Here is a 12,500-nt window from a genome sequence, read left to right as displayed (position 1 = left end):
AGTAGTAATTAAGGAGTTGGACAAAACGAAATGCTGTACGAACGTGAGCAAATGAACAGAATGGGGCTTATGGGCCAGACGATGGATTTCGAAGATGTTGAAGGAGTGGAGGGTGTCCCTGTCCCCTGTTTCTGGGGGATTGATGTTGAGTCGAAAGGGGGGGGGGAAACGAGGGACGGAGGGGTAGATGACCGATCGGTGGGAGGCCAAGGAGGCTCACCTACCAGTCCGTCAAAACCGTGCTCCGAAACCGTATTGCCAATGGCCTCCAATAGGGCAGTCGGGTTCTGGAGCATCTCTACGTGCTGCAGCGGCTCCGCCTCCACGATAAACCTGGGGACCACTAGAGGAGCCCCGGGCCCCTGGAACCACCAACCACCACAACCACCACAACCACCAGCAGGAAACACCACCAAGGTAAGACAAGCGGGGGTTTGCGGGGCGGGGAGCCCCGGGGGGCTTTTCAGTTAGGCTATTTCAGGCCAACAAACCCATTGGGATTGGGTTGACATAGAAAGGACACCAAACAAAGAAAAAACAAAAATATTCATGAATGCAGACATTCAAAAACAAAAAACATTTACCTCTGAAAAGGATGGAAACGTGCTGAGGGCGAAAGCTAACTGCATTGTGGGGAGCGGGATGACAGCTACCCCGACCACCTGCACCTCCACACCTCTCTCCCTCTCCAACTCCTACTACTACTATGACAACTCCTCCCGCTCCCACTCCCACTCCCATTCCCACCACCACTCCCACTCCCACCACCACTCCCACTCCCACCACCACTCCCACTCCCACCACCACTCCCACTCCCACCACCACTCCCATTCCCACTCCCACCCCCACTCCCACCCACCACCACTCCCACTCCCACCGCCAAATACTCCTCACTCCAACATCAGTGCCCTAAATGTCCCTCCCGCCCCGCCTGCCTCACACTGAACCCCAGACCAGAGAACCGCGCCCATAGCACCGCGGGCCGTCTCATCGGACATCGGACTTCACACACCCGGTTCACAGCCCTCCCTCCCGCAAGAGGATTTTTTAATTCTGGATCCTGCATCCTCTGGACGCTGGCTTCCGTCCCGCCCGCTGGATCCTACTGGATTTCCTGGATCTTACTTTTCGGAGTTCCGAGATCCAGGTTTGGTTGACCTCGTGCGCGCCCTGAGCGGGGCAGCGGGGGCAGCAGTGGGGGGAGGCCCAAGAACAACAACAGGGGGACCTGGGGCAGGGCTGGGCAGGGCAGGCCGGGGCTCAAGGCCAAGGAGAAAAGAGCAAGTGTGTCTGTCTGTCTGTCAGTCTGTCTGTCTGTCTGTCCACCTCGGGCGCACCAGGATGTCCGGCGCCTTCTGGCCCTCCTGTTGCCTAATTTGGAACCACACAGGCGACACGGCGTCCAGCTTGCGGCGGAACGTTACGGCGTTGGTGTAGCCGGCCCGGTTCCTGGGTGCCCCGGGTTTCGGAGTCGGAATAGGAATTGGAATAGGATCGGAATAGGATCGAAATAGGATCGGAATAGGATCGGAATAGGATCGGAATAGGATCGGAATAGGATCGGAATAGGATCGGAATAGGATCGGAATAGGATCGGAATAGGATCGGAATAGGATCGGAAGTATCAGAGCATTGGAATTGCATTTACTGATTGAGGTGCCCCGGGATGAGGCTGAGTGAGCTGTTGCAGAGTGAGGTGTCACAGACGCGGGCAATGGCCGAAAGCTTTGTCTGGCGGCTCGCAGGGTGCCGTTGCCCAGCCAGCCAGCCAGCCAGCCAGCCAGTCCCTCAGCTACTCACCAAACCACTCACCAAGGGGTCACGTAGCCCAGCACAAAGTTCTTGAAGCGCCTGCTCTCGGTGTCCTGATAGTGCTCACGACCCCTCTTCGGGATGGGCGTGGGGATGGGGATGGGGATGGGGATGGGGATGGGGATGGGGATGGGGATGGGGATGGGGATGGGGATGGGGATGGGGATGGGGATGGGGATGGGGATGGCGATGGCGATGGCGATGGCGATGGCGATGGGGATGGGGATGGGGATGGGGATGGGGATGAGGATGGGGATGGGGATGGGGATGGGGATGGGGATGGGGATGGGGATGGGGATGGGGATGGGGATGGGGATGGGGATGGGGATGGGGATGGGGATGGGGATGGGGATGGGGATGGGGATGGGGATGGGGATGGGGATGGGGATGGGGATGGGGATGGGGATGGGGATGGGGATGGGGATGGGGATGGGGATGGGGATGGGGAAGCGGCGGGAGGAGGGAAAGGGGAGGGTGAGGAGTGGCGTAGAGAGATCCGGAAGCCACATAGTGGTCGTTATGGCAGCTGGCTGGCTCGCCGAGATGTCCCCGACAACGGCGTACGGCATTTAGGGCTGGACTTGTATTGCAGCAATGCCGCTTGAGCCGCTGGTGGTGGTCGTGACGTGGTGTACCAGGCTGCTGCACAAGGATGCAGACTACCCCGCGTATTTGCGGGATTCACAGCGTCAACAGTACTGCCCGCGCGGCCTTATACGTCTGTGGTGTCAGAGAAGGCTTTCTAACCCCTAGTATGGCCTAGTCAGTTACCTCTAGTAAGTTGATGTACGACAGCTCCTTCTCAATCAGGCCGGTGTCCCAAACCTGCTCATCCGTGGGACCTGGCCGTGAGGTTATAAAAGTGTCGTACGAGGGTCAGGGCAGACGAGGGCCGGAGTACGGTAGCGGAGTTCGGGCTGCCCCTTGGACTTGCCAGAGTGCTAGGCGGATATTTCAAGGATTGGCCGCTGAGTTAAGTTGCAGTCCATTTGGTGTCGCGTTGGGAAATTGAAGCAATAGCAGCGGTGTGCATACCTGTGCGAGGCTCAATTTGTCGCCGTGCTGGGCGGGCCTGCCTCCGCTTAGCGGCATCCACGGTGCCGGTAGAGGCGAGCAGCAACAGTATCATCATCTTCATCATGTAGCGTGCTATAACGGCCATGGAGTTTACTGCCATTTTGCATTTCACTGCGGGTGGCAGGTGTGCGCGCGCGTGCAGAAGTTTCTACTGCTGACACATGATCAACCAAAAATGTGATCTGATTAGCAACCCTAAGAGAGATAAAATGTGAAGGAATATCTAGGGCGCTTGCATGCAGTGCAGCAAGGATGCGAATACAAGGGCTACGAAAGCGTAGTGTACGGCGTTTCGTTGCTCTTGTCTCTTGTGTTTTTATCTGTTTAGGTCATCGTCATTCTCTGAGATGCCGCATGTCACAATAAGCTATTACCAAATACATGATGCGAAAGGAATGGATTGCCCTATATGCTACCAACCAATTTCAGTTGAGGATGAGGCATACGTCGCATCTTGTTACCATAGGTTTTGCCATAAATGCATTAGTGCGTGGACAGTGCAGCAGCGAAAGCATCCTATCCCGGAGAACACCTCCACCGGGAGGGGCGGAAGTCGCCGCGATTATCGGTGTCCCATGTGCAAGCAGCCCTATGATTACATCCTCTATGATTGCGTATTAAAGTCTTTCAGGCAAGCTTCTCTGGAAGACCCGTGGCATTAGTTCAAGTTCCGGTACCGGTAGTTGGGAGCGTTTCCGCCGATTCTTCTGTGTGCAGACACGAGGACTCCATGCTATGCCGCGGTGCAGATACTGTAGCTGGTAAAACAACTTTATGTTTAATAGAATAGACTCAGATAGACACGGGCTCCTCACAATCTCTCCTGGTCGTTGCTTGACCTACCATAGCCGCGCCACCTTTTAGTCACCTTCCCCCTTCCAACGTAGCGCATCGATATGAGATTCCAAAAAAGGACCTCCCTCGGCTGCTTCACTTTCTATCGCTCCTCCGACCTATGCTCAGGATTGAGTTCGTGGATGATGAGGCACAGCGCCGGGCCCGCACAACAGTCGGCCGCGGAACCGTCATGGCGCTGTCAGCGGCCCACCGCCGGCGAAGAGCTCTCTACGTCAAGCAGCCACCACAGCCACAGGATCAGCGGCACCAACAGCAGCTGCAGCCGCAGCACCTGGAGGGCGCACACGCGTCTACGGAGCCAGGGCAGGGAGACTTGCAAGACAGCTCGATTGTTACCTCCGAGACGCTAGCACCGGGGCGGCCCAGCTCAGCCCCGGTACGTCTCTACAAATTACTACATCCTGGTCCCGCTGCACAGGGGCCTCATTTTTTTCTGGGGCCGGCCTCCTCTCCCCAAACGCAGCGTTGACATCATGGTGTCTTTTGCGGCTATATCCCGTAAAACCACCAAGGCCCTATTTCCGTGCTCACCCACAAAGCACAACACATCCTGATCCCGTACCGTGCCGTTGAAGGAGCTCCTTATGCATGGGAGAAAAGAAAGCAGAAAGTAAGGATCCGGTTACCCGGTGGTCTCGTCACCACCAGCCTCCACCCAACCCCTTGCCATCCCCTCTCAACCGGGGGTGAGGCGGACTGGGGTTCAGGCCACGTGCAGTGCCGCGCCGTGCCCATGTTCCTGCCATACCGCAGGGCGTTGTGGAAGACAACCGCCGATCGCAGAGTGCCGCCACCGCCACCGCCGCCACCGTGGCAGTGGCACAGCCAGCGGCTCCTCTGAGGGCAGGAGTGGCAGCGGTGGCGGCGGCGGCAGCTGCAAGGGTACGGCGGCCAGACGACCCGGAGGTGCAGGCCTTTGTGGAGCGCGAGCTTCAGGTAAGGGAGCCGCCGAGGTGCCCCTTCCCCAGGTGGCCCCTAGGTGGGAGCAACGGGCTTGTGGCTTAAGCGAGGGCTAGTGAATGGGCGAGCGAGTGAGCAAGTGAGTGAGTGAGTGGGGACGTGGGAAATGGCACATAGGAAGTGAGCGAACGAAGGACAAAGGACTAGGTAAATAGAAAGGAAAGGTAATGGCAGTCGGTAAGTAAGAAATGCGCTTTCTTTTCCCAGCCGCCATGACTCCCGCTGCCATACATTGTCAAGGTCGGTGCTCTGCTTACTTTCTACGTTTTGATTGCCAGGTCCTCAGCGCAGCGCCACCAGGCTGCTGCTGACATTGGATGCGGCCCCGCCCGCGTGCAGGCCGTGCTGCTGCAGGAGGACGTGGGGATGCTGCTGCAACACGTGTTGGGCGTGCTGAGGAACGTGCTGGGCGGCAGCGCCGGCAGCGGCGCGAGCAGTAGTCGTGGTGGTGGTGGTGGTGGTGGTGGTGTTTCGAGGCTTTCCGCCCCCTCCCGGTGCGGTGCGCGGCGGCTGCTGGCAGCTGGATTCCTGTGTGTCAGGGCTAGTTAAAAATGGGGCAAAGGTCCCCCCTGGGGTCCAGATGCGTTGCTCTTCGTGCGAAGGGGATGCTTGCGGGTGGCCATTCATGTCGATCTGCCCCTGGGGCACCCTGATGCCACCGCCACTACCCGCTGTTGCACCCTCGCACACCGCATCGCAGCACACACCATAGCCAGGCCCGTTTGGGGGATGTTGGCTCCCCCTCCTTTCCCAATCCCGCAGGTACGTGCCGGCGTCAGCTAAGCGAGCACGTACGGCAACAATGACACCCAGCCTGCCGTCGCGACAGGTAGGACAGAAGTAAGGGAGCATTGGCAACATTTGGAACCGCCAAGTTGTACTGCGGCGTGTTTGTATAAAACGACATGCTACGCCTTCCCTCCTCGTGGTTCACCCTTCCTCACTTTCGTTGCTCCTACCCCTCTTCACAGGATTTCGAGAATGCTATGGCACGCGAGATATCGTCTTTCCTCGTCGAGAAAGACAGTCTGACGTTTGTGGGCCAACTGTATCTTTTCCTGGCCAGCGGGCTGACCGTGAGGGGCTATGACGAGTCTGTGTTTGGACCCGAGGAGGCGGCAAGGGGTGTGACCGCCAAAGTGGCTGAAGGCAAATACAGCAGCGCTGGACCTGACCGGCAAGTGTCCAGTGAGGTTGTTGACTTGGCGGACGATGATGGGTACCAGTACGACGCTTTTGATGACGATTTTGACAGTGGCTGAAAGGACTTATGACGGAGTTCGCGTAAATTCCCTTTCTCGGTGTGAGCCCCCCACGTGTATGGGACTCTGATAGACTCAGACACACCTCCAGACGTTGCACAGGCCCTTACATAAGGATACGTGTGTGCGTGGTGCTCGGCAAGGTGGAACAGCGTAAGCGTAAGATGTGGGAATGGCCATCCGCAGGCCTTTTTCATCCCGAGGGTCTCAGGTCTCAATTCAAGACATCCTCCGCAAGTTGAAAGCCCCACGGCCTCACGGCATGTAACGACCTTCACCTAAAGCTTATATTGCGAAGAACATATTAACAAAAGAATGACCTGTTGTGACTCAAGCACACTGCAGTGCTTGAGTTTGGTCGAAAGTTGACTCTGCAACTTTATAATCAACAGTAACTTGGTTCCTAAAGCATACGTATTGGGTGTTGATGCAAAGGTGAAAAGCTACGATTATTCATTCAGGTGCTTCGTCCATAAAGTTGAACTTGTCGTGCAGCGGTGCCTGAACGAGGTTAAGTCGTTTATTGCATGCAAATGCCCTATGAAGCTTGTGACTTCTGCCACGTCTAGTTACCACCACATAAATGGGGGTTGAGCATTTGTCCGTGCCCTACGCAAATTGAAACGCAAAATGGACAGGCAACAGCTGCCCAGTTTTGGCAGGCTTTTGCAGCCGCTCGGTAGCCAGCATTCTAACTTGGCTAACGCGCCGAGACCTCCCTCAGACATGGACTCGTTTGGCAAGAAAGGTGACCAACAACCTGACCGTCCCCATGCGAGCAAAGAGAACAGCCTGCCTGTTGACGGAGGCTCTTTTGGAAAACTCGGATATATGAAAGACCGCCAACCAGGACGCAGCATTTTGCGGAAGGCAGAAGCACCTGGCCTTGAAGCTCTCCAGAGCAAGTTCTCTAGCCTGCAGGGCGAACATTTCACTTTCACTCAAAACCCGACGCGAAGGAACTCATTGGCAGGTCGCGGTGTGGCACCGGCACCGTTGCAAACACTGCCACAGCAGGAGGTGCCACCTGTTCTGCCTAGCGGGGTGTCTGGGCTGGGGTCTTTGGAGGCAGCAGAAGGGGCCTGGCGACCCCTGGAGTTCGGAGCGCAACCCGCATCATCGCAGCAGCTCAGCGGAGTGACACAAGCTCAAAATGCTGGAGTTTGGGCAGATGATGACATGGGGCTTGGCGCCCTTGCCAGCAAGGAGGGCTTGATCAAGATGCCTGCCGGTAATTTGGCCAACACCAGGGCTGCGAGGGCTGCACTGGAGGCGTTTGAGGAGCCCACATTTAAGCAGCACTGCACTGAGGGCCTTACAAAGCAGCTTCAGAGGACCAAGGATGGGGCTACGGACAAGTCGAGGATTCAGGAGCTTGCAGGTAGCGTCCACGGCTGCTTTGGCAGGGTCAAGAACCGACCTGGGAACTCGCACAAGTGCAAACTTATCATTCTTAGGCTTTAAATGCGTCTTGAATCCATTTCTTAACCTTATGCAGAGCTGGTCAAGCAGCTTCGCAAGTGCCTCAAGGAAATGGGCTCCCGGGCTACGATATACATCGACAAATGCGCCGCGTTTGAACGGGAGTGCACGCAGGAGGTCAGTTTCTTCGACACGAACGCGCATGGAGCACTGGAAATCGCCACCGTTTGCCAGCTTCCCGTGGCCTGGCTCTCTGCGACCGTGCTGGGTGTTTATCACGGAGATGCCTTGCACCTTTTGCTTTCGTGGGTTTGTCACTGCACGGCATCGACCGACGCGTGTGGTGTTTTTGCGCAGGTTGAGAGCAGCCGCCTCTCGTCCCTGAGCACGCTGAAGCAAGCGGAGGCTGAGTTGGCCACTATGCGTGCAAAGCTGGCGTGCGCTGAGCAGGATTTCAAGTAGGCAGGGGCTTCTGGATTTTATGTGTCGTACTTGGTAAACCCTGCCATCCTGTATTCTGCTTACACGGTCTTCAACCACAACGTTTTCGTGGCGTTTTCGTTTACGTTAATGCAGGAACGGGAAGGCCGTACTGGGCTTGACCTTGGAAGAGCAGAAAGCCGAGGTACGCTAGGCACCGGTGGTCCAGGAGCCTGATGGGTAGGGCAAACCCTAAGCCGACTGCCTGTGGAGATCTCTCACGGGACGCACCATGCAAAACCTAAGGCATCAGCTGCGATGGTACGGTGCAGGTTAACCGACTTACGCGTGACCTTGAGCGCCTGTTGGAGGAGCGGAATCGTGCACGAGAGGAGGCCGCAAAAGCTGACAGGGACCGGCAGGAGCTGCAGCATGAGCTAAAGGTCCGCCTTGGGGATCTTCCTAGGATAGGATAGGTGTCTTTCTATGCTTGCTTTATAACGCGGAGCCAGAACCGCGCACAACTAAGCCTTCATGTGTGGTATCTGGTATCGTTTACTAACCAAAGCACATTGCACATCTTTGCTGTCGGACCGCAACATGATTGATGACCTCAATTTTTCGCGCCTAATCGTGGACTGTGCAATGTTTCATGCATTGCCCCTTTGCAGGAGCTCAAGAAAGCCTCAAGCCAGCAGCAGCGGGAGATTTCCGTCAGCCAAAACAACGCGGTGCGGTCGTTGACGGACGATAAGGCCATGTTGGAAAACAAGCTCAAAAGCCTCCGGGTAAGTTGGCCGTCGTCCGACGTGCGTTGGCAAGGCTGGGCGCTGGAGCGAACAACGTACTATTACACCGTACTATGCCTGTCGAAGTTGTAAGGTTTCGCTTTGTGTTGCTTATCTTGTCCTTGCCTGGCCAGGAGGAGCACGAGCGATTAACAACTAGGATGGAGAGCGTGCATGACACTGTCGCGGCTCTCGAGGACGAGAATCGGCTCCTGCGGGATAGCCTTCGTGACTGCGAAGGCAAGCTAGCCAGCAAGGAGTCGCTCCTTATGCTGCACCAAGATCAGGCTGCGAAGGTAAACCGTTTGATGTGCCTAGATGTATTTGAATGAATGTGCCTTTTCGAGCCCTGGGTTCGCCCGTGAAATGAAACACAACTCGGCAGAAGGTATGTGTGTGTGTGCATTATGCATCATCTTCTGTACATGCCGTATGAGGTGGAGGTGGAAGGTGGCAGAGCTGGGTGAGAAGTCCGCGAAATCAATACGTAATGTGGTGTGGGTAGTGAGGATGGCACGTAGGCTCTGTAGGTTAAGACGTGGCCCTGCCTCGCTCAATTGGAGCACACAAAGCCGGCTAAGGCTCCACGGTGAGTTGTTGCGGGATAAGCCAACATGTATGCAAGCCGCCGGCAGAGTCGCATGTGTAAACTGAAGCTAGAAGCCCATAATGCTTTTATGTTCTCAGATGAACGGAAGGTAACCCTGTACTCGTACGATGAGTGAATTGTTCCACTGTCTTACGCGTACGTTTTGGGTATTCCACAGCCCCTTGGGTGCCCCTTCCGCGCTTGGCATGACGCTTCTCGTTCCACTTCCTCCGCGTGCAGCTTAAGGATCAGCTGGCGCATGAGCGGCAGCTGCTTGCCGCCGCCAAGCAGAATGAAGAACGACTGGCCCATGAGCTGCAGCGCAGCTGCACGGAGCGCAGCACGTTGGGGGCCTTCTTGGAAGAGCAGGCAGTGGAACTCGAGAATCAGCGGGGCCGTGCCAAATTGTTGGAGTCTACCTTGTCGCAGGACCGGATAACCTGGAACGAAATGCGACTGCGGCTGGAGGTGATGACGGGCCCAAAGAAGAGGGCCAATGTGTGACAGAGAGTGCACGCGTATTTACCGATAGTTATTCTGGTTGGAAGGAGTTATAAAGCTGGGCTGCAGAGCAGCTCCTAAGGAACGTTGCTCGCTTCGTCAACTGTGGATGCATTTGCCTCTGCCCGGTTGCCTTGCATGTTATGCTAACGTTTCGATGATGAGGGCACTGGGATTTCAGCCGTTTGGGCGCGAAGGTTTTTCGCTTTTCCCAGGCGTTAGCTACGCCCCTTAATCTTTTTTCTCCCTTTCAACTCCTCAGGCGGCGCGTTCGGCAGCGGCTGAACAAGCATCTTCTCTGGCGGTTCAGATAACGGAGCTCAAAGCAGCTCTCAGCACACTGACCGCGCAGAAGGAAGCCGCGGAGAACAGTGCCGCGCACTTGGCGATAGACAAGGCGGCGCTTATGCGCGAGTTCACTAACGTCAAACACCAGGTCTGCTTGGCGTATGCATCCGGTGCATACTTGCGACTTCTCGTAGTCAGGATCTCAGTACCGACATCATAAGCACCGACATCATAAGCCTTACGTATCTTACAAATGTTACGCCGATCAGGAGCGGGGCCGTAACAACCTTGTGCGCATGCCGACACACACAACAGCATCCAACGCAGTGTCCGCCTTCGGCGGTTGTTTTCAACGGAGTTCACTGTCCCGACCCTTGCACGCGCGTAGTTGGAGTTCACCGAGGGCCGGGCGGCACAGTTGGAGCAGCAGGCCAGTGCTCAGCGTGGCCAGTTGGAGACCCTCCACGGTGAAATGGAGGCGAGCAGGGAACTTATACGGGAGAAGAACGCCCGGCTGGAACAGCTGGAGGGTAAGGCTCCGCAGCGTGCGTTGAGCATTGTTGGGTCGGCATGGTTGGTCGAATGCTGTGTATTGTTTGATGTGCCTTGGGGATATGCGAGGCGTGCTGGCGAGTGGAATGCAGATGCATGCATGATATGCTGTCATGTCGTCGGCGCCTTCATATAGGTTTCACCAAGGCTGTGGCTTGGTGACACCGATTTTGCTGAAGTGTTACGTGCGACATGTTACTGGTACACTTTGCACAGGCGAATTCGCGGCGTTGAAGGAGGCGCTCGGCGATAGCACATCTGCAGAAGGCGAGAGCGGCAAGGAGATCGTCACCAAGCTTTTGTCAAAAATCGCCTCACTGCAGGTGCGACCCCAAAGTCGCTTCGTGAACCCATCGCCTTTCCTTTTTAGAAGCACCTGCGAGCCTTTACCTACCTTTCCGTGCTCGACAATGACGATTCTTGCCCTGGTTTCTTTCACTGTACAACTACACAGCACGCCGCCGTGGCGGCCGAGTCTATCCGGCGACGGCTACACAACGAGCTCGTGGACATTCGGGGAAATGTGAGTACACTCGAGCGGACATGTGCATGTGCCGTCCGAAGCCCTGCCTGTCGTAGCTTCAGCGGCCCCTTGCTTTGCTAGTAAATCACGCGAGCCGTACCTCCAAGGACGAGTTCCTTCAGTAAGCCCTAGGCGATCACTCGTGCAGCATCACGCAATTAATGTTTCTTTTGTGTCTACTGATTTCAACAGGTCCGTGTGTACTGTCGCGTGAAGCCTCACCCCACGCCTGCCACGCGCCTGGGCACGGACGGGGCATCCATTGCAGTGGCGGTGGAGGGCCGCGAGCACAGCTTTAGCTACGACCGTGTCTTTGGACCGGACAGCACGCAAGAAGAGGTGTTTGGCTCAGTATCAGAGCTTGTGCAGAGCGCGCTAGACGGGTACCATGTCTGTGTCTTCAGCTACGGCCAGACCGGTGCGGGCAAGACGCATACCATGCAGGGTGGCAACACGGCAACCTCGCGAGGTATCATCCCACGGGCGCTGGAGAAGGTGTGCGAATGGAACATTGAGGTGCAGTAGCGTTAGCACTAGTAATGGCGCTCTGCTTTCGGAGGAGGCTTCTTCCAGCCATTTATTTTGTGCGGGCTTTGACCTGCATGGCGCCGCGGCGGTTGCATCCATCTAGGTGCTGCCTGTCGTAAGTCATGACGTGGGTTTATTTTTTTAATACCCGAGGAGTGTTCAGTGTGCAACTGTGTCCTTCACAGTCGTTCCTGCCTTACCCGGTGGTTAGATCCCGCGCATCACCCACACGTTGTTTCATCCCAAGCCAGATACTCTCAAACGCACGCAAGCTGGAGGAGGAGGCGGAATGGGGCTACACCATGCATGCATCCTTCATCGAGGTATACAACCAGACGCTTCGAGACCTGCTGGCCCAGGGCGCTACCATCCAAGACAACAACGCCATCAAGCATGACGCCCACGGGGGACATACAACCGTATTAGGTGTGTGGGTGCTCGTTTACGGGGCTTACCGAACCCTCAGTACCCCGCTACATGCCTCCTTACCAGCTAGCGCATTGCATACAACATTTTCGCCTGCTTTTCCATCAATTTCGAAAGACACGTCACGCGACATGTCCTTCTCTGTGGTCGTTGTGCCCCTCCAGGTGCGAAGTCAGTCCAGGTCACCGACATGCAGGGCGCGACGGATTTAGTTCGCCAGGCTTCGGAGGCGCGCGCAGTCGTGGCGACAGCGATGAACTCGGCTTCTAGTCGCTCGCATTGCGTGTTTATGCTGAATATTACTGGCTGGCATCCCGGCACTGGCACGCGCCTCATGGTGAGTGCTGGACCGCCAGATCCGCACAATGAATGAACCATAGTTACCGCACAGAGCCCAAACTGCTGCCTCCAATTAGAGGGCATTGGCGCCAAGCCCAGGATGCGGCGTTATTCATTTTAATGAAGAAAGGGGGCACGCTGTCCAAGAAGTCTAT

At 56.3% G+C, this 12,500-nt stretch overlaps 4 protein-coding genes across 4 annotated transcripts in view; 3 read left to right on the top strand and 1 right to left on the bottom strand.

Annotated features, from left to right (window-relative positions):
- Positions 1-3,100, bottom strand: part of VOLCADRAFT_108109 (uncharacterized protein) — a 10,961-nt gene extending 7,861 nt beyond the window's left edge. Inside the window, exons 1-6 of the mRNA XM_002958333.1 lie at positions 2,848-3,100; positions 2,584-2,654; positions 1,813-1,886; positions 1,338-1,449; positions 1,126-1,170; positions 225-362 (exon numbers count right to left, since the gene is read on the bottom strand). Coding sequence (XP_002958379.1) covers positions 225-362; positions 1,126-1,170; positions 1,338-1,449; positions 1,813-1,886; positions 2,584-2,654; positions 2,848-2,989 — 582 coding nt within the window. The 5' untranslated portion in view covers positions 2,990-3,100. The remainder of the gene's footprint in view (positions 1-224; positions 363-1,125; positions 1,171-1,337; positions 1,450-1,812; positions 1,887-2,583; positions 2,655-2,847) is intronic.
- Positions 3,101-3,844: 744 nt separating this feature from the next.
- Positions 3,845-5,969, top strand: VOLCADRAFT_99651 (uncharacterized protein; the record flags this gene model as incomplete). Its single annotated transcript, XM_002958356.1, has 5 exons — positions 3,845-4,123; positions 4,501-4,683; positions 5,047-5,201; positions 5,470-5,536; positions 5,679-5,969. The coding sequence occupies 5 exons, from the start codon at positions 3,845-3,847 to the stop codon at positions 5,967-5,969; spliced, it is 975 nt and encodes a 324-aa protein (XP_002958402.1).
- A 1,221-nt stretch (positions 5,970-7,190) lies between these two features.
- On the top strand, positions 7,191-7,853 carry VOLCADRAFT_119938 (uncharacterized protein; the record flags this gene model as incomplete). The annotated part of the gene is made up of 3 exons (XM_002958355.1): positions 7,191-7,350; positions 7,468-7,568; positions 7,749-7,853. 3 exons carry the CDS (start codon positions 7,191-7,193, stop codon positions 7,851-7,853), a joined length of 366 nt encoding a protein of 121 aa, XP_002958401.1.
- A 4,343-nt stretch (positions 7,854-12,196) lies between these two features.
- Positions 12,197-12,500, top strand: part of VOLCADRAFT_34610 (type C1 kinesin-like protein) — a gene marked incomplete at both ends in the record, with an annotated part of 1,651 nt that continues 1,347 nt past the window's right edge. The window contains one exon of the mRNA XM_002958354.1: positions 12,197-12,343. Within this exon, the coding sequence (XP_002958400.1) occupies positions 12,197-12,343 (147 nt within the window). The remainder of the gene's footprint in view (positions 12,344-12,500) is intronic.

This window comes from Volvox carteri (genome assembly GCF_000143455.1).
Source record: "Volvox carteri f. nagariensis unplaced genomic scaffold VOLCAscaffold_92, whole genome shotgun sequence".
In the NCBI taxonomy this organism is placed as follows: Eukaryota; Viridiplantae; Chlorophyta; class Chlorophyceae; order Chlamydomonadales; family Volvocaceae; genus Volvox; species Volvox carteri.
This window is presented reverse-complemented; position numbering and strand designations above follow the sequence as displayed.